At 37.8% G+C, this 21,432-nt stretch overlaps 1 protein-coding gene across 1 annotated transcript in view; it reads right to left on the reverse strand.

The window, feature by feature from the left end:
* The window catches only part of LOC140197951 (low-density lipoprotein receptor-related protein 1-like), a 2,495,129-nt gene that overhangs the window by 1,748,708 nt on the left and 724,989 nt on the right, over window positions 1-21,432 (reverse strand). Inside the window, exons 4-5 of the mRNA XM_072258609.1 lie at window positions 15,334-15,453; window positions 13,074-13,202 (exon numbers count right to left, since the gene is read on the reverse strand). Of these exons, the coding sequence (XP_072114710.1) occupies window positions 13,074-13,202; window positions 15,334-15,453 (249 nt within the window). The remainder of the gene's footprint in view (window positions 1-13,073; window positions 13,203-15,333; window positions 15,454-21,432) is intronic.

The raw sequence follows: 21,432 nt of genomic DNA on the forward strand, positions 1-21,432 counted from the left end.
TATACCCTGCACGCCTAAGAATTTCTCTTTCTGATGGATCCTGTCGTGTCTTCCATTCCACAATTGCTGCTGCAAGTTTTTTGGATGACAACTACCCATCTGATGTGGACACTGCCCTTTAATTAATGTTCTGTGCTTCCAGTATCAGTTTTTTTTTCTGGTGTTTTTAAAAAAAATAATAAACTTCCTATTACTGTACAAAGAAGGTTTTTTATAAGCTTAAGGTTTTTTTTGTGCTTAGTACTGTTGGTATTACTTTACAACTTATCTGAAAATGCCTTTACTAGCGAGTAACTTTACTTTTCTTTTTAGTTAATTTCCTTTTTTAACTATTTGATTTCCGCTATTGTCACTGACGATTTGATTTGATGATCAATTTTAATTATATGTTCTTTATTTTTGCTTTGGTATAATTAAGATGGTGATTTGTTTTCCTTTTTGCCGAATCTTTTTTGTTCTTTTTGGGCACATCATGTTCTTATGTTTCTTCTTCCCATAATCCCCTTTTTTTTGGAAGCGATATTTTATCTACTTTTATTTATAATTAACTAATCATATGTATTGGTACTAACTCTTTTCTTTTTTAGGTATTTAAGAAACCACACTATGTAGATTATTGTAGTATAGTATTAACTTTTTTATCGGTTTCCGGGGGGGTCTTCTTTATAACATATATCTTCGGAGTTGACTCCTGCAGAAATGGGGTTAAATTTAGTGTTAGTTAGTTCTTTTTTCAGCCTTTCTTGGCTTAGTTCGGGTTTCTTAGGGAGTTTCTTTTTATCTTATTAATTTTTTTCTATTGGGCTGATTTAGTACTACAAAGATGTCTGCAGTGTTGGGATATCCATTTCCTCTCTGATCTTGTATCCCTTTTCCGATATCATGAGTTTACATTGGTTAACCCTTTACACACCAAAGGGTTAATGTTAAATTATGGCTCACATTATTAATTTTGTCTCTTGGAATACAAATGGTTTAAACCATCCAATAAAATGGAAAAAGATTTCAAGGTATTCCAAAGATTGAATGCCCTTACTAGTTTTGTACAAGAAACTCATGTATGGAAAGAGGATAATCAATGTTTCTTTAAGTTTTGGAAAAAATAACAATACCACTTAAACTCTCAAGCCAAAGTCAAAGGCGTTTCAATTTTTATAGATCCCTCAATTACATTTATTCATCAAGACATTATTTCAGATCCTAACGGTAGATTCTTGCTAATTACTGGGTTACTTTTTAATAAAAAGTTTGCTATGGTTAATGTTTATGCTCCGAATGTGGATTATCCAGAGTTTTTTAAAGACATATTCACTTCCTTTCCTAACTTAAATGAGTATATGCTGATAATGGTGACTTTAATTTATGTTTAAATCCCATGTTGGACAGATCCATAGGTAGTCCGGCTCTACCGAATAAGTCGGTTACTCTTATTAACTCTTTCATGATTGACTCTGGGATTTCAGAAATTTGGAGATTGCTACACCCAAAGGACAAAGAATTCTCATTCTTTTCACACGTTTATCATTCTTATTCTCGAATTGATTATTTTTTATTGACTCTCGATTAATCCCATCTGTAATTGATTGTAATTATGACATTATCGCTATTTCAGATTATGCTCCAATGAAACTTTCTATTAGGTTAGTGGATACTTCTTCTACTAATAGACATAGACAATGGTGATTTAACCCTATTTTGCTTCAAGACTTGGATTTTGTTAAGTTTATGAAGGGACAGATTGATTTCTTTTCTTCAACTAATACTACAGAAGAAGTTTCCATTGGAACAACGTGGGATGCTTTTAAAGCTTATATCCGTGGTCAGATTATTTTCTATTCGGTTGGTTTGAAAAAACGTACTGTGACAAAAGAACCAGTTATCAGAAGATTGATGCCGATAAAAGGACAATGGGGGAACATGCAAGGTGCTAATAAGAGAGAGACAAGAGAGATTACCGAAAGGAGACACGGTTCCGAGTATTGTCAGAGACCAGTGGCTTTGAACCCTGAACTGTTTGAAGTTTGATGGACAGGCGATACCCCAGCAGGGGAATAAAAAGGGACAGGTTCGCTAAGGCAACAGACACATGACACCACGAGGTAACGAGACCCTGGAAGCGATGTGCACCCCCCCCCCCCCCCACAAGTTGGTAGGAGTTTTTGGAGGTCTGGTCGCGGGACCAGCCATAGACGCACAGGGTGGAAAGATACAGTCAGACGGGAACCTGGTGTGTATGTCTGCCCTTGCCTGGGTGCTGGGTTCACCGCAGAAGAACGATCGTATCTGGAACGGAGGGGTCACAGTCAGTGACCTCAGAAGTTATTACAAAGGGCTCGCCCGAAAGCTAACTGCGAGGAATATCGAAGGTCTATTTAGAATCCGATTTGCATATTCATTCATTTTCTCTCTCTCTCCTCCCCGCCCAACGGCACAACAGCGATTACTGCGAACTGAACTGAACTAAGTTGAACTGAACTTTGCGTCACTTGAAACTGATCATTTACCCCTAGACTGCGATAGAGCTTGATTAATCCTATTATCTTAGTTGTGTGTTTTATCATTGCTAAACTGTTGTATTTATATCCTTTTGATTAGAGTACTGTGTTGCTTACGTCTTTAATAAAACTTCCTTAGTTCCAGTAATCCAGACTCCAACTAAGTGGTCCATTTCTGCCGGTTTGGCAACCCAGTTACGGGGTACGTAACAGTACTAAGAATGAAATACTCTTGTTGGTTGATAAAATTAAAGAAATTGATAAAAAATACGCTATTGCTCCTAGTAAGGAGCTGTATAAACAGAGAGTTGAACTTCAAATGGAACATAGCTTACTATTAACGTCCTCGATTGAAAATCAATTAATGAGAACTAAAAGTGATTTTTATATTCATAGTGATAAATCCGGTAAATTATTAGCTAATCAATTCAAATTTGCCTCGGTTAAACGTCAAATTACTAAGATTCTTAAATATGATGATACTTTGACTGTTGATCATGACGAGATAAACAAAACCTTTCAAGAATATTATACTTCTTTATATCATTCTGATTTTCCTCATGATTTTAATATCATGTATGATTTTAAGTAAATTGAATTTTCCAAAATTATCAACCGAGGACTGCTTATCATTAGAAACTCCTGTTACAGGGGAAGAAATAACAGTTGCAATCTCATCAATGAATTCTGGTAAAGCACCTGGTCCGGATGGTTTTATACTGGAATTTTTAAAATCTTTTTCCTCTATTCTCTCTCCTTGGTTGTCTAGAATACTCAAAGAAGCAATCAGTTTAGGTAAATTATCACAATCATTTTATGAAGCTTCTATTTCCTTAATTCTTAAAAAGAATAAAGATCCTACTGATTGTGCATCATATAGTCTGATATCTCTTTTGAATGTAGATTCAAAAATTTTTTCAAAAATTTTAGCAACTAGGTTAGAGAAGGTATTACCTCAAATTATATCTATGGACCAAACAGGATTTATTAAAAACCGTTATTCATCTTTTAATATTAGGAGGCTAATGAATATTGTTTAAACCCCCTCATTTAAGACTCTGGAATGTATTATCTCATTAGATACTGAGAAAGCCTTTGACAGAGTTGAATAGCCTTATTTATTTATTGTGTTCGAGAAATTTAATTTTAGTTCAACATTTATATCTTGGATTAAATTGTTATATCATACCCCTGTAGTTTCCGTTTGCACTAATAATCAAAGATCTCCCTTTTTTCGTCTATCTCGTGGTACTAAGCAAGGATACCCTCTTAGTCCTTTACAATTTAACATTGCTCTTGAACCTTTAGCAATTGCTATCCATGACTCACCCAACATTTTTGGTATTATCCGTGGAAATGAAATACATAAATTATCAATATATGCAGATGATTTGTTATTATTTATCTCTAGTCCGGAGAAGTCAGTTCTAGCTATTCTAGCTTTGTTGGCTCAATTTAGTAATTTTTCTGGTTACAAATTAAACCTTAATAAGAGTGAATTATTTCCCCTAAATAAGCAGGTTCCTATTTATGGATGTTTACCATTTAAATTGGTGACTGACTCTTTTATATATTAAGGTTTACAATTACAAAAAAGTATAAAGATTTATTTAAAGCTAATTTTTTACCTCTAATTGATCAGATTAAACTTTTGTTTACTAAATGGTCACCAATATCTTTATCTTTGATCGGTTGGATCAATGCTATTAAGATGATTATTTTGCCTAAATTTCTATACGTATTTCAATCGGTTCCAATTTTTAACCCAAAATCTTTTTTTGATAATGTTGACTCAAAAATTTCTTCATATATATGGCAGAACAAAAATCCTAAGCTAGGTAAAAGGTATTTACAAACATCTAAAAAAGCGGGGGGGGGTAGCTAGCCCTCCCGAATTTTAGATTTTATTATTAGGCAATTAATATTTGGTGCTTAAAATTTTGGTTACAAGACTTGGAGGCAATTTCAAGTCCACATTGGGTAAATCTTGAATGTAATTCATTGCAAGGGTTTTCTTTGGGTTCGGTTTTAGGGACATCGCTTCCTTTCACTTTTCTAAACTGTATAAACAAATGAGTAATCCGATAGTTAAGCATACTTTACGTATATGGTTTCAATTTCAAAATTTTTTTGGGTTGAATCAATTTACTTTAGCAAGTCCTATTATATCTAATTTCTTTTTTCAACCTTCCACTATGGATCAAGCTTACTCTGATTGGAAAATCAAAGGTATAATATGATTTCGTGATTTATTTTTTGGATAATTGTTTTATGTCCTTTGATCAATTATCCAATAAATATAATTTACCCAGATCTCACTTTTTTAGATATCTACAGGTTAGAAACTTTTTAATTACTGTTTCTCCTAATTTTCCACACTCATATCCGAAGGATATTTTGGAAAAAATGTTAGATTTAAATCTTTCTCAGAAAGGTGTTGTAGCAATTATTTCTAATATAATTATGAATTTATGTCCTGATGTATCTAATAAAATTAAAACTGATTGGGAAAGAGAACTTAAGATTATTATACCGATTGAAAAATGGGAAAAAAAATTCTTCAATTAATTAATTCATCCTTTATATGTGCTAAGCATGCGTTGATACAGTTTAAAGTAGTACACAGGGCTCATATATCCAAAGATAAATTATCTCATTATTACTCTTATATAAATTCTATATGTGATAAATGTCATTCCGAAATAGCTTCTTTAACTCACATGTTTTGGTCATGTCCTTTGTTGAAAAAATATTAGGAAGACATTTTTGATATTATTTCAATGGATTTGAATATAGACTTTCAACCTTACCCAATTACTGCTATTTTTGGGCTACCATAGTCATAGTCATACTTTATTGATCCCGGGGGAAATTGATTTTTATTACAGTTGCACCATAAATAATAAATAGTAATAGAAACATAAATAGTTAAATAGTAATATGTAAATTATGCTATTAAATTATGAAGTAAGTCCAGGACCAGCCTATTGGCTCAGGGTGTCTGACCCTCCAAGGGAGGAGTTGAAAAGTTTGATGGTCACAGGCAGGAATGACTTCCTATTACGCTCTGTGCTGCATCTCAGTGGAATGAGTCTCTGGCTGAACGTACTCCTGTGCCCACCCAGTACATTATGTAGTGGATGGGAGACATTGACCAAGATGGCATGCAACTTAGACAGCCTCTGCTTTTCAGATACCACCGTGAGAGAGTCCAGTTCCATCCCCACAACATCACTGGCCTTACGAATGAGTTTATTGATTCTGTTGGTGTCTGCTACCCTCAGCCTGCTGCCCCAGCACACAACAGCAAACATGATAGCACTGGCCACCACAGACTCGTAGAACATCCTCAGCATCGTCTGACAGATGTTAAAGGACCTCAGTCTCCTCAGGAAATAGAGACGGCTCTGACCCTTCTTGTAGACAGCCTCGGTGTTCTTTGCACAGTCCGGTTTATTGTCAATTCGTATCCCCAGGTATTTGTAATCATCCACCATGTCCACACTGACCCCCTGGATGGAAACAGGGGTCACCAGTGCCTTAGCTCTCCTCAGGTCTACCACCAGCTCCTTAATCTTTTTTCACATTAAGCTGCAGATAATTCTGCTCACACCATGTGACAAAGTTTCCTACCGTAGCCCTGTACTCAGCCTCATCTCTCTTGCTGATGCATCCAACTATGGCAGAGCCATCTGAAAACTTCTGAAGATGACAAGACTCTGTGCAGTAGTTGAAGTCCAAGGTGTAAATGGTGAAGAGGAAGGGAGACAAAACAGTCCCCTGTGGAGCCCCAGTGCTGCTGATCACTCTGTCAGACACACAGTGTTGCAAGCACACGTACTGTGGTCTGCCAGTCAGGTAGTTAAGAATCGATGATACCAGGGAAGCATCCACCTGCATCGCTGTCAGCTTCTCCCCCAGCAGAGCAGAGTGGATGGTGTTGAACGCACTGGAGAAGTCAAAAAAGATGACCCTCACAGTGCTTGCTGGCTTGTCCAGGTGGGTGTAGACACGGTTCAGCAGGTAGACAATGGCATCCTCAACTCCTAGTCAGGGCTGGTAGGTGAACTGGAGGGGATCTAAGTGTGGCCTGACCATAGGCCGGAGCAGCTCCAGAACAAATCTCTCCAGAGTCTTCATGATGTGGGAGGTCAATGCCACCGGTCTGTACTCATTGAGGCCACTGGGGCGCGGCGTCTTTGGCACAGGGACAAGGCAGGACGTCTTTCACAGTACAGGAACCCTCCAGAGCCTCAGGCTCATGTTGAATACATGGCGAAGTACTCCATATAGCTGAGGGGCACAGGCTTTGAGCACCCTGGTACTGACACCATCCGGTCCTGCAGCCTTGCTTGGGTTGAGACGTTTCAGCTGTCTTCTCACCTGTTCAGCCGTGAAGCCCACCGTGGTGGTTTCGTGTGGGGGAGGGGTATAGTGATGAGAGCAGGGTGGGGGACTGTGAGGAGGGTTAGGAGGGGAGAGTGGAATATGTGTTGGTTGGGGGCCGACAACAGATGGCTCATGTGGGGGATGGGCAGGGGCCACAATGACAAATCTGTTAAAGAACAGGTTAAGTTCATTGGCCCTGTCCACACTGCCTTCAGCTCCTCTGTTGCTAGTTTGCCAGAACCCAATGATGGTCCTCATCCCCCTCCAGACCTCTCTCATGTTGTTCTGCTGGAGTTTCCACTCAAGCTTCCGCCTGTACCTGTCTTTAGCCTCCTTGATCCTGGCCTTCAGGTCCCTCTGTATTGCCCTCAGCTCCTCCCTATTTCCATCTCTAAACACCCACTTTTTAGCATTCGGGATGTCCTTAACGTCCTTTGTCACCCATGGCTTGTTGTTTGAGTAACAAAGGACAGTTCTTGTCGGAACATTGCAGTCCACACAGAAGTTGATGTAATCAGTGATGCACTCTGTGAGCCCATCAATATCCTCTCCATGTGGCTCACAGAGTGCCTGCCAGTCTGTCACCTCAAAACAACCCTGGAGCACCTCATAAGCCTCCTCCGACCATTTTCTCACTGTCCTCGAGGTTACAGGTTTACTCTTCACCAGAAGCATGTAGCAGGGTTTTAGATGCACCAGGTTGTGATCTGACCTTCCCAGTGGGGGGAGGGGAGAGGAGCTGTATGCATCCTTAACGTTAGCGTACATCAAATCCAGAGTCCTCTCCCCTCTGGTTGTACAGCTCACATACTGCGTGAAGTTGGGCAGTGTTCTAGCCATGGTAACATGGTTGAAGTCACCCGAGATGGTAATGAGGGCACTCGGGTGCTGGGTTTGTAATCTGGCTATGACGGTGTAAATGATGTTACACGCCGACGTCGGGTTGGCAGGGAGAGGGATGTACACAACAACCACAATGCGAGATTTCCCTTGGCAAATAATATGGCCCGAATCCAACAGCAAGAAGTTCAATATCCAGGCTACAGACATGTTCCTTGATCGTAATATGCCCAGGATTGCACCATCTGTTATTTACCAGAATCGCCAGACCAATGATAGAATTAAATCATATAACCTCTTCAGCTCGCCGATGATTGCGTTTCTTACTTAATGGCTAGAAGATCCATTTTGCTGAATTGGAAAGAGATTAACCCCCCTACTATATTTCACTGGTTCTCACAAACTCTGTTGTGTTTAAATTTGGAAAAAATTAGAAGTGTTGTTTATGACCCTTCCATTAAATTCAAGAAGACTTGGAGGCCATTTATTCAGCATTTTCATAGGATGTAATTTGACCATTTCCAAACTTATTTTACTTCTCTGTAATGTTGGTTGAGATGAACGGAGTCGTTGACCCTGAGGTTTTCTTTTCTCCCATTTTTTATGATGTTAAAACAGCCCAGGTCTTTTTTTTAGTTTAGTTGATTAATTCTGTTTAGATTAGTTTTTTTTGGGGGGGGGAGTGTTATTATTTTTTTTCTTTTTTTCATGATTTTTGTCTAGTTATTTCTCTTTGTGCTGTATTATCCATTGGTATCCTTTATGATTGGGAGTTTTGTCAATTAATTTTTTAGTTTTATAATTACTCATGTTAATTATAACAATGTATTCCCAATAACTTTGTATTACTACTTTGTCATGTTTATATTTTGTGAAACTAATAAAAGATTGAAAAAGAAAGCTGTCAGGGTGACAACTACTTTTGAGGGGGAGTGTGTGACAAGGTTGAAATCTTTGCAATTTAGTTATAAATAATTGTTTAAGTAACTTTCAAAAAGAGTTTAAAAATTTATATAATGTGAATATTGTTTCATGTTGTTGGAAATAAAGGACATTCCTTTAAAAACATGCAAATGTTTTTAGTTGATAGTTCTGAGAATCTGTGTGCAAGATATTCGTTTATAGTATTGAGCACTGAATCTGCAATTGACTTGTAAGGGTTTGCATTTAATCTTCAGCACACGATTGATTGCTCATGTCTGCCAGAATGCCTATGAGGGTGGGGTAGGATCTGTTGTACTCATTCACCAGAATCACTGATACAGTTCATTTGTCTCCCCTTTTCAGAAAGGGAAAGAAACACAGAAAATAATTGGAATTTTAAGCTAATTGATAAATTCATGCTCTCAGAGAAAGGTTAAGTTCCCCCCCACCCCCAACTGATTTTTTGTATAATTCTTTGAGCTACATGCGTGTTTGAAACTGTGGAAAGAAAGGCTGTGTTCACCCACATGGCGTGTATGATTGAAGCGCTAAAATTGTCTGGAGACGGTGTCATAAGCACACAGTGCAACTGTTTGGATGCACAGTATTGCTGATAACAGAAGATGATAGTTTATTGGACTATTTTAATATTTTGTATTATATTTTTGATAATTTAGAATTAAAGTGGGTTGTTTTCATGGAATAACAGAAATGATAGTTGAACCAAGAGGCCTGCATGTTAAATGAGTAATTGTATAAACAGGAAAAGGATACAACTTAATTTGATACACATCTCAAATGAATGTTTCATTTGTCTCCCCTTTTCTGGTATATGACAGAAGCAGGGATTCTGAAGAAGGACTTAAGACAGATTGGGAGAATCTCAAAGAAGTGGCAGATGGCTTTCAGTGCAGGGAAGTGTATGGTCATACACTTTGGTAGAAAACAAAAAGGTGTAACCTATTTTCTAAACGAGAAAATTTTAAAAATCAGAGGTGCAAAGGGACTTGGGAGTCCTTGTACAGGATTCCCTAAAGGTTAACTTGCAGGTTGAGTCACTGATAAGGAAGGCAAATGCAACATTAGCATTTATTTCAGGAGGACTAGAATATAACAGAAAGGATGTAATGATGAGGTTTTAACTAGACATTAGTCAGGCAGCACTTGAAGTATTGTGAGCAGTCTTGGGCCCTTATCTAAGAAAAGTTTTGGCAGTAGAGAAGGTCCAGAGGAGGTTCATGGGAATGAAAGGGTTAATGTATGAGAAGTATATGATATCTCTGAACCTGAATTCACTGGTGTTTATAATAATTGGGGGGGGGAATCTTATTAAAAACTACTGAATAGCCAAGATGGGGTGGTTGTGGAGAACATATTTCCTATCGTGAGCGAGTCTAGGACCAAGTGGCACAACCTCAGAATAGAAGGACGTCCATTTAGAACGGAGGTGAGGATGAATTTCTCTTAGCCTGAGGGTGGTGAATCTGTGGAATTCATTGCCACAGACAACTGTGGAGGCCAAGTCATTGGGTATTTTAAAGTGGAGGTTGATAGTTTTTGTATTAGTCAGGATGTCAACAGCTTTGGGGAGAATGCAGGGAAGTGGGATTGAGAAGGATAATAAATGGAATGGCAGAGCAGACTTAGTGGGCTGAATCGCCTAATACTGATCCTGTCTTGTGGCTTTAAGAAAAAGGGAGGTGTAGCAAGATGTTGACGTCTTTGTGGACAAATTGATGACAGTAATGATGCAGTGGCAACAGACAATTAAAAAGAAAAATAGTATGCTGATCTTCATAGTGAAATGAATGGAGTATGGGGTGGAAATGCTGTAATTGTGCAGAGGTTTCGTAGGAACATATCTTGTATACATGTCTATTGTTTTGGTCTCCATTCATGGGAAATGAAGAGGGCTAAGTTACAAATTTTACATCACGTGCCGCTGACAATAAACCTGATTCTGATTGAGACTATCGGACTTAATATTAGCTAGAGTTTATGAGAAAGGACCTCATTAAAATTTAGTGCAAGAACAATATTTCTCACAATGAACAGTGCCAGAAACAGGGACACAGGCTAGTCCACATAGAAATGAAGAAAATATTTTTCATTCAGAGAATGGTGAACTCATGGAATTCTCAAACAGAATCAGTAACCAGGGAAATATGATTGAACATTATTGTTTTATTTCTCCCACAACTATCCTATTACCTTTTACCAACATCTTTTCAATCATAATGTCCCTGCTGCCTTCAACTATTTCTTCTTTTTTTTAAAAATCCTACTCATCTTAAATCTTCACCTATCTCTGTTTTCCCAGTTCTGATGAAGGATTACTGTTCTGAATCAATAACTTTCTTGATCTATCCTTTTGAATATTTCCACCATTTCCTTTTGCTACTTTACCTTTTATTGGATCTGTTGTTTTAAAAAAAGCACCCTAAACATATTCCTAACTATAAACCTTCACAGGCATCAGAATCTGTTGACTCAGCTACTCTCTCTTTGCTATAACAGGCAAACCAATACAGCAAAGGGAGTAAGTATTACCCTTGGCAGCAACACCTGCATTCCATAAATTAATAAAAGGCCTTTGAAGTGTACAAATTCAGCAAATACTTCTTGTCTGAATCTTGTCAGTATAAAATGGTAAACACTTTGTAGGTGTTATCAGCTTAAGTTGCAATCTCTGATAATCCACATTAACGATCCATTGCTCCAGTTATTACAAATGATTTAAATTATTTTTTTTTCTCTTGTATTCCATATTGCAGATTATATTAACTCAGGGCACTATCAGCAAATCTGAAACTAAACTATTTGTGTGCTCCCAACTGGCAAATAAAAGTGAGTCAAAGAGTTATCCCTGCAAGATGTCTCCCGCCATACGTATCATTGTGTTAAAAAGAATTATTCTTTCATGCTTCTGACCTTAACTCTTTTCACTTAGTCCATTCGCTACTGCAGTATCTTTGCCACAAATATTTTTACCTGCCACATTAACATTTTAAGTGCTCAGGGAAACCTTGTAAATGTGCCTTTCATCTTATTCTTTCCTCTTAAGTTTTTTGATTGGATTCATTTTTTTCTTATCATGTAGACCTTGTTTGGCCCATCAAGTCCCTGCCAGCGCTCAAGTAATCCCATTATTCAAAATCTCTCCATTTATTTCTCTGTAATCTATCCTCTCACAAACCAGTCAACTGTACCAACATTCTCTTGCCATCCACCTACGCCACAGATAATTTACAGTAATTAATTACTCTCTTAACACTCATTTATTTAGATTGAGAATGGAAACTAAAGAAGCTGAGGAAACCCATATGATGATAAGAACATGCTTAGTCCACATGGGTAGCACTGGGGATTGGGATTGGTTGTGCTCTGAGGACCAGCACTGCTCTTGTTGCCTAATAGCAATTTGCCATTTAGTGATTTAAACACAAAACCTAGAAAAACACAAATTTCTCCATTCACTCTGTCCTCTGGAATGAGCCATTACAGAGGGAGAAGAATCCAGAGGACTTTTTCACGGTGAGTGGAGAAAAGATTAGGAGAGAGGTCAGATGTAGATTTTTTGCACAGGGAGTGATAGATACCTGGAATGCACTGCCAGCGGTAGTGGTAGAAGCTAATACGTAAGAAACATTCAACAAACTCCTGGACAGCCACATGGATGTATGAAAAAATGAAGGGTTATAGGCTTTTGGGAGGGAAGAACTTGATTGATGATGAAGCTGTTTTGTATGGATCTGCATAACATTGTACTATGCTGTTTAAAATTTGTAGAATTAAATTGGTTATTTATGACTGAAGATCAGTTGGCTTAAAATTTTGGTGGAGTTGCTATGTTCATTTTCAAAGAATTGACATGCATAATGATCACAGTTTTATGAATAATTAAGCCAATAATACTTTTAATTTACTTAAAAATCCCTTCCAAATCACTTGGTCAGAATCCTAGAATTCCTTTTCCATGAAAACTGCTGTGATTCCAGCAGAAGATCCACCTTGAAATAATCAAGGATTAATATTAAAAAAAGCTTTACAGCATTGCCCTCATTCTAAGGATAAATGAAGAAATTATTCAGTGTATATCAATCTGTACTATAATCATTTATATAGTGGAAGACTATTTGAAATGGGAACACTGCCTGCTTTATATGAGAAAGTAATAAATAAAGTTATATTCTAAATAATTTATTAGCTTATTAGTGCTCAATTTGTGAACTTTCAATAAAAAAAACTCCAGTCTGATAGGCAGCAAATCAGAACATCAGGAATGCAATGGTTTAACCCTCTGAACTCTAATAACCAGACCACTGACCATGTTGGATCACCAGATCAACCATACCTGCTCAACATTTAGAATTTAGTGGAAAAGAAGTTTTTGAAAGAGTAAAGCAAAATAAATTTGTTTCTTACCAATTTTGGTTTTACAAGTTTTGTTATCTGGTTGCATCAAATAACCTTCCACACAACCACACGTGTAGGACCCATTTCTATTCATGCAAGTTTGACTGCATGTTCCGTATACGCTGCATTCATCAAAATCTGTCAGAGTCAAATAAGAAGTTAAGTCAATGTATAGTGTATAAATGCAGCACATCATAAAAACTGTTATGCAGTCATAAATTAGTTACGTACTGTGCCAGAATCTGAGTCAGAATCCAGGAGCACTCCAACATCTTTGTTGAATTGATACATTTTTTTTAATTAAGTGCAATCGTGAACAATAGCCAGATCAGAAATGCTGTTCAAGTCAACTAGTTCCCAAAGAGAACTCTGATAGGCCAATCAGATGTTTCACTACTTCTCAGCGATAGAACACAAAAACAGGCACAAGAGGCGCTAGCCCCCGTACACCAGAAACACACCTGAGCGGTGCGGCGGTACATAAAAGAAGAAACACAAACGGGGGAGAATACACTGCTATTCTGAAACCAGGAAGTCAGAGTTTTATCAAGGCAAACATGATTTTCCTGGGCTCTGAACCTCAGATCAATGGTTCAAAAAAATGAGGATTACCAAATTAAAGAGGTCATAATTGAATAGATTAAAGGCTGATTAGAATTCTGTGTCATTCAAATGATCGAAATCTGTCACTGGGTTCTAGTACATCAAACTTTTCTGTTGTGGAAATTATGCTTTCTTTACTTTTTGAATGTGTTTTTAAGCTAGAATGGGAAAATCTAAAACCTCAAATGAAATGCAATGTTGCTTCATGCAATCAGAGAATATTAAAAAAGAAACTGCATTCTGGAATTATTCTTTTTTAAATGATGGAATTGCTTAGCAGCTTATGCAGCCTTCTTAAACAGAGCTAACATCTCAGGTTGATAACTGTCCACCTGTACAATGAAACATAATGATATGTGTGATGGGTTTGAGTGCACATCATAACCTTATTCCTTGTTCCAAATATCATGGTTTAGATAGCAGTTGTTTGACATTTGATAGCTTGCATTTTAAAGACATTGTATTTTAATGTCATACACAAATAAAAAAAGAGTAATTGTTAATAAAATTTAAGCTTGTGATCCCAAGATTTCCAGCAGTTGAGTTCTTTCCACCTGGAACGTAATGGTTTCCTGGGTAAACATAGCATTTGTAACTTGCGTAATGCAATATTGTACAGCATACCAGAAGGATTTGCTACTTGTGGTAATGTGAAAGGACTTTGGACTTTTAACATCTTCATAACTGTGGCTATTGTATGAATAATTGAGCTCTAATATCAGATCTTAGAAGATTCAGTTGCTGCCTCCCCAGTAAATTCAGAAGATCAATTTCAAGTCCAATTTAAAAGCATCCTTGGGTATTGTTGGTTCGTCCTGGAGCTACAAGAGCTGGAATATCATTTAAAATTTAATTTGTTCAGGATAACTCATGTATTAAGATTCTGATGCTCCAGTGGATGACTTGAATATGGCTGCTAATGCTATGTGATTAGGATTGCGAGAGGAATGTGATTAGTTTATTTTTGAATGCACACGATAAATGCAGTTGCAGATCTGACCAAAACCTAAAGCAATTATCTCTTCTATGGAAGATTATGGCCAAGAAGCCCCAAGTGTGTATGCAAGACTAAAGGTGTAGTGTGGAGAATTGATGAGCTGAAGAAGTTCCTGTAAATACCTCTGCCTGAAAGGATTCCTCTAAGCAGTCCAGGATCATGTCATATGAATGGACTGTATATGGCTAATTATTTTCAGTAGGACCTCCCTGATTAAGAAATTTACACAGTTATATTATCATAATTTAGTATTAACAGGGCTTTCAGAAATATGAAATGACAAATGTGCATTGTGCAGCCATTCATGTGGTGAACTCTTGACTAAATTTAAAAAATCTTTTCTGCAATCTTCAGAATCCCCACAAAATGCAGTCAGATATGTTTGTCTTCCTGTGCCAAAAGACCAACTAAATTAAACTTTCTCCAAGGATACATTTTGATCTTTCAACACCCATAGTGATGATTTGGTAGTAGTTCTTTGTTTTGATATAATACAATAAGAATGGGGGTTACTTTTGCACTGGATTTCAGCTCTAGGCAGCCACAATGAAAATATCTTGGGAAAGCTCACTGTAAGATACAAACTACATCAATCTATTTCTGGTTAAATGTGACTTTAATTAAACAATACCTCAAAATAATTAGCAATTCTTAAAATGGTGAACTAACCTTCACAGCCTTTCCCATCTGGTGCCACTTTGTAACCATCACTGCAGTAGCAAGTTGAACCATTCCTTGTGACTGCACACTGATACTGACAATGGGCCCCGTCACAAGAGGATGCAAATTCTGAAAGGAAACATATAAATTGTTTTAGAACATACTTTTGAACACTACTTAACATCAGCACATCAGTACAGTACTGCCCTTGATGCAAAAACAAATGGTTCCAAGATGGAAAGAATGAATATATTTTGGGCATGATATTTGATTCCATTAACACGAGAAAAGAAAATGCAGTACAGATCAAATTGTTGAAGTGGGAGGAAGTGAGGGGTAGAAAATATAAAGCTTTAAGGAGGAAAATAGGAGAAAGCTTTAAGGAGGCATTTTTTTTCTGTCTGCATCTCTTTGTGGAATATTATGCTGATGAATTTTGTTCTGCAAGCATATCCTCACTAAAATTGACACTTGGACTAGAAACAATGACACCTTTCCTTTTAAGAAGTGTAATTTAGATTTGAGCACTAGAATGCGGCTTTAAACAGTGCTAATGTTTCCCAGTCTTGGATCTTTCACTAACCTATGGAGCAAATTGCTGGCTGGATACTGCAATCATGACTATTAAAAGACGTTGGCAGCAATAAGCATTGTAAACCCTGCTCTTCAAGGACTATCAAATATAGACTTTGTTGTCTTTTCCAGAAAGGTCATAAGCCTGAATAATTATGTTATTGTCAGTTTGCACTTTGCACATAGCTAAGCACTTCACATCTTCCTTTGTACAGTAGCAAGCAATAAGAAATCACTGCTATTATTGTTCCAACCAAATCAATGTTCACTGTAACCAAGTCAATGACCATTACAAATAGGACCAGCAACAAAAAAAAGCTGGTCAGAATGATCATTAGTCCTGACGAAGGGTCTCAGCCTGAAACGTCGACTGTACCTCTTCCTAGAGATGCTGCCTGGCCTGCTGCGTTCACCAGCAGCTTTGATATGTGTTGCTTGAATTTCCAGCATCTGCAGAATTCCTGTTGTTCAGGATGATCAATATTTAGAATCTTTGTAGATTAGGTTGATACAATTTTTTTTATTGTATGGAAAGACATTTCTGTGGAATTTTGGACTCTGACTTTGGGGGAAAAATTGATGTAATGTGGAAGAAAAGAAGTGTAACTATTCTACCCTGAGTTTCTGCTCAAATTGTTCACAGAAATAATAAAAGCTAACAAGTGAGATTTTTCTTTTCCAGCTCTTTAACTTACCACTGCATCTTACAATAGAGAAGATAGTGTCTCATCACTTCCTTATTAAGAGATATGCAAATATTACATTGATTATAAACATCAAAAGAAAATGCAAACTGCCACAGTAAAATAAGCACAAATAAATGTGTTCAGAATTCTTATTGAACATTTCGACCCGTTTGGCATGGCGTAACCTTCCTTCTGTTTGGTGCTTTGGAACACAATGGAAAACAAAGGGATTTTGCAGTGCTGCTGGGGGAGCACAAAACTTCTTTAATGGAGTAAGTAAGCATGCAGAATTCAGGCAGCTTAGGTTGCAAAAAGTTAAAAATAAAGGGTGAGGGGATGGTTTTCACAAATGCAGAGTACATAGGAATAAATTAATACTATTCATGCCTGATGAAGATCAACATTCAATTCTTCAGGAACTGCTGCCTCTCCATCATCAGATTTCTGAACCCACGAACAATACATCATTATTAATTTCTTTTGCACTCCATTTATGTTTTAATTTATAGTTTTTTTTGTTTATACACTGTACTGCTGCTGGAAAACACAAAATTTCATTTCATAGAAGACCAATAATAAACCTGATTTTGATTCTAATTCATTCTTTTGGACTTGATGAAAACCAACCTATCCAATTCAAGGAAAATTTTTTTGATCTAACCCAACAAGTTACAACTTAGATATGTTCCTAATTGTGTTGGTTAAATAAATGCTACGTTATTATTTGGTACAAAATGCAATATGTGTTACCTAGTGTATTTATAGGAAAAAAAACCTACAGCACAATACAGGCTCCTCAGCCCACAAAGAATATATACAATGATGCACATATACAATATTTACAATGATGCACATATTCCTGAGTTTCTCCAGTTTGTCATAAAATCTGATACTGCATTACAGATAAACTTTACTGAAGTTATTTCTCCCCAATTCATCTGTGACTTCTTATTTGTGTTTTTTTTTCTAATCCTGAGCTCTTAAACTCATTTATTGAAAAATGATTTGGAAATTTGAAGCAAAAGGGAATATTGCAAAGATCTACAATGTAAAAAAACATTTCCAGTTAAAAAAAAAACATATTTAAATTTCTGACTTTCAACATCTGCAAAGATTTCCTTCTGGAAGGTGTTCTGAAAGAATTTGAGATGGCACATAAAAGTTGTTACTGCAAGCAGAATTCACTCCAAAAGGCCTGATGCCCATGTAGGCCTGCTTCCAACATTCATCAGTCACATACACAATTTATTAGGTTCTATGAGGTCAACCATGCTGGCTGCAATCATTCCTGCAGGTGTATGGCAGAACTCTCACTGTAAGAAGGGCTTTGAGTAACACACACAAAATGCTGGAGGAATGAATAAATAGCCAGCATTTTGGGCTGAGACCCTTCTTCACGACTGGAAAAGAACGGGGAAGGTGCCAGAATAAGGAAGTGAGGGGAGGAGAAAGAAAATAACAAGAAGGTGATATGTGAAGTGAGGTGGATAGAAAAGATATAGGGCTGGAAAGGAAGGAATCTGACAGGAGAGGAGCTACTGAAGAGCATTGTTTACTTCCACATCGCTGCACAATGAACTCCTGAGACAGAGAATCCCTTCAGTTACCTGCAGGTAACAATGGATTAGCTTGTTGGAGAGATCTCCAATAGGAATACCATTATTTGCCTGGCTGATTAGTGCCAAAAAAAGAGAACATCCTGATCTCAAGACTAAACAATGAGAGGCCGCACTATTTAAGACTTTTTAATTACATCCACAGGGGATTAGTGGGGTGTCTAGTGAGGGATGGCATCTCTGGTGAAGAGGCTTGTTGTGTCCATTCTGGGGCGGCTCATTCACCTTTGGTACCAACCAGACACTCAGCTGTCACCTGTGTCTCCAGGTAGCTGTTCAAGTGCAACAGCGGCCATACCTCTGTGCACCGCTTCGACGGGTGGGCTAAACCAGGTGAGGGTAGCCAGTGGCTACAAGATAGGGACATGCCTGTGTTACAATGCAAAGCCATCTTCAGTGGACTGGGCGAATGAGATCTATGGTGAGATCCAACCAGATCACCACAGAGCAAAAGGCATGACAAGGTACAGACGATGCCGTTGTCATCCACAGCAACCAGGGAAGATCCCAGTTTGTAACGCTTGTCCATATGACTAAAGCAGGACTTCTGAGGTTGAGAGAATGGAACTGACCCAATGTAACGGCTTTGCCACTTTGAAAACTCTCCTGCGCCTTTCCTGTCATAGTCAGGCACAATGGACAACCACCAATTACATCCACAGTTTCTACCCTCACCTGCACTCACAATTTGTTTGCATCTTTCCACGTACACATGAATTGTTTTTGCCCCATTTTTCCCCAACTGCTTTGCTTTGTTTTACTCCCTGGCAAGACCCGACTGCTCTGGCTGTTTAATTCCAGGTCATTTCGCTCTTCCCTGCCTCTCCTATTATCTTAACTGCTGATCCATCCCTTACTTAATCACAGCAGGCAATGGCTGAGCTTCTCTGATGGTCAGATTATGCATGACACTGCCGAGTGCTTCAAAGAATGATGTTGCTAGCAGAAAACCCTATTATAATGACATACTGTACACCTATCATTCTGAGCAGCCCCATAGTGATGCCCCACTGGGCTTTCGGTAATGGCGTGCATGGGCTTGTTATTTTGTTTATCAGGCTGATCAGTTGCTTGAAGTGTATCTCCCACAATCCAACCTTTTGGGAATTATGGTACCAAAAGAGGAGAAGCAGCTGTGACTGGCTAAGAATGAAAGTGTCATAGGAACTCCCCGCACTCTGATAATCAACTATCAACTGCACATTGAGAGAACATGATCGCTCCCTAATAATGAATGTATGATACTGAAGTGGTCAGATTAAAGTAAAGATGATTGTGGGAGCGTTGACTTACTCTAGGTTCTGTGAGTTCACTTATAAGCGTAAGAGTTACCTGTGAAGGATCCTCTATAATCTGCTGAAGTCAAGGAGGGTAAGATTTTGGGTGCTAAGCCCTTAGATGCTTCCGGTGATGTTGTAATCATGGATGTTTGTAATGGCTGGAAGGTGCCTTTTACATCAAAGCTCAAAGTAAATTTACTTTCAAACTGCATACAGGTCACCCTATACTACCGTGAAATACATTTTCTTGCGGGCATTCACAATAGACACAAAGGAACACAATATAATCAATGAAAAACTATACGCAAATGTAAAGATGAGCAAGCATCAATGTATGAAAGATGACAAAGACTATAAAAAGAAACATAAAATAATATACGTCGTAGAGTCTTTGAAAGTGAGTCCATAGGTTGTGGAATCATTTCATCATTGCTGTGAGTGAAATTATCCACTCTAGTTCAGGAGCCTGATGAATGAGGGGTAATAACTTCCTGAGCGTGGTAGTGCAGGATGTAAGGCTCCTGTATCTCCTTCCTGATGGCAGCAGCAAAAACAGATCATGCCTGGATAATGGGGGTTCTTGTTGATAGATACTACATTCCTGCAATAACATCCACATTATCAAAGGGAGGGAGCATTAAGTCCATCCATTGGGATTTGCAGGCTAGTTTTAGTTACAACTCAATGTTTGAAGATGCCAAGAAGGGTTAGTCTTCATGCAGGATAATGTACAAATATCTGAGAGTTGTGTGCAGGAGGCTGTCTATAAATATAAGTTTACTACAATTATCACTTCAGGTAACATTTTGAACATACAGCATTGTTAAAGCTGACTCTTCTATCAACGAATTGAAGTTCTTTTTACAAACGTCGATAGAAATTGCATTAAGGGTCATTCCTGACCAACTCTCTACAGCTCTGGGCAAATTTGACGATGGAAAACAACAGTGGGAAACATAAACATGTTGGTCAAAAGTGAATAGACGATGAAAGTTCCTGACACTAAAACATCAGCAATATATACAAAATTATACAATGGCTTAATGAGATTTCAATCGCACATCAATTTTTGACATTATGCAAATGAATTTCTGGCCTTGCCTCCCTAAAATATGTGATAATTCCAAGATAAGTTGTGCTGATTCATCAATTCATAAGAATTGCTGTATTTTTTTTCCAAAACTCTGAAAGAATTTTTATCCCAAAAGGCTTAAAAATTCATCACTGTATGAAAGGATGACAGGTAAACCAGAAGTGCGAATTTTCCTTAGTCATTGGCAGACAATAAATGAGGGTTGATCAATCTTCAAGCCTTGTGACATAACACAGTGCTATATCAATCATATTCACTTCCTGTTCCCATTCCTATCATTACAAATTTGAATTCTGCTTGTCTACCAGCCTCTTGCTTACTGCTGCTGGAGAAGGTGTCTGCATATGGCAGTTTCTCGCCTGCTGCTCTCGAGGGAAGGACCTTACGTTTGAGTGGTCCCTGTCGCTCTCTCTCTCTCTCTTTTGATTATGTCGGCAGATTGTGCCAGAGCAAGATTTAATTGACGCAGATTGTAGATTTGGACTCTGATTTGGGTTTATGATGTCTTCTAGTCGCGCTTTTTTGTTACTATCTTTAGCTGATTCCTAAATCAAGACGGCCTGCAGATAACACACACTGACCGGAACTGTACTGAAATACGTCTTTTGATTTTGTGTTTTCTATTCTGAGTTTTTGCTCACTTTTTTTGTTGCCATTTGTGTAATTTATTTATTTATTGATGCATGAGGGGAGAATGGGGATTTGATGTTTGATGTTTCTCTTTGAATAAGTTGGTTCCATGGTTCTTGTTTCGTGACCATAAGACCATAAGACAAAGAAGCAGAAGTCGGCCATTCGGCCCATCGAGTCTGTTCCGCCATTTTATCATGAGCTGATCCATTCTCCCACTTAGTCCCACT

This window comes from Mobula birostris, chromosome 5 (genome assembly GCF_030028105.1).
Source record: "Mobula birostris isolate sMobBir1 chromosome 5, sMobBir1.hap1, whole genome shotgun sequence".
NCBI lineage: Eukaryota > Metazoa > Chordata > Chondrichthyes > Myliobatiformes > Myliobatidae > Mobula > Mobula birostris.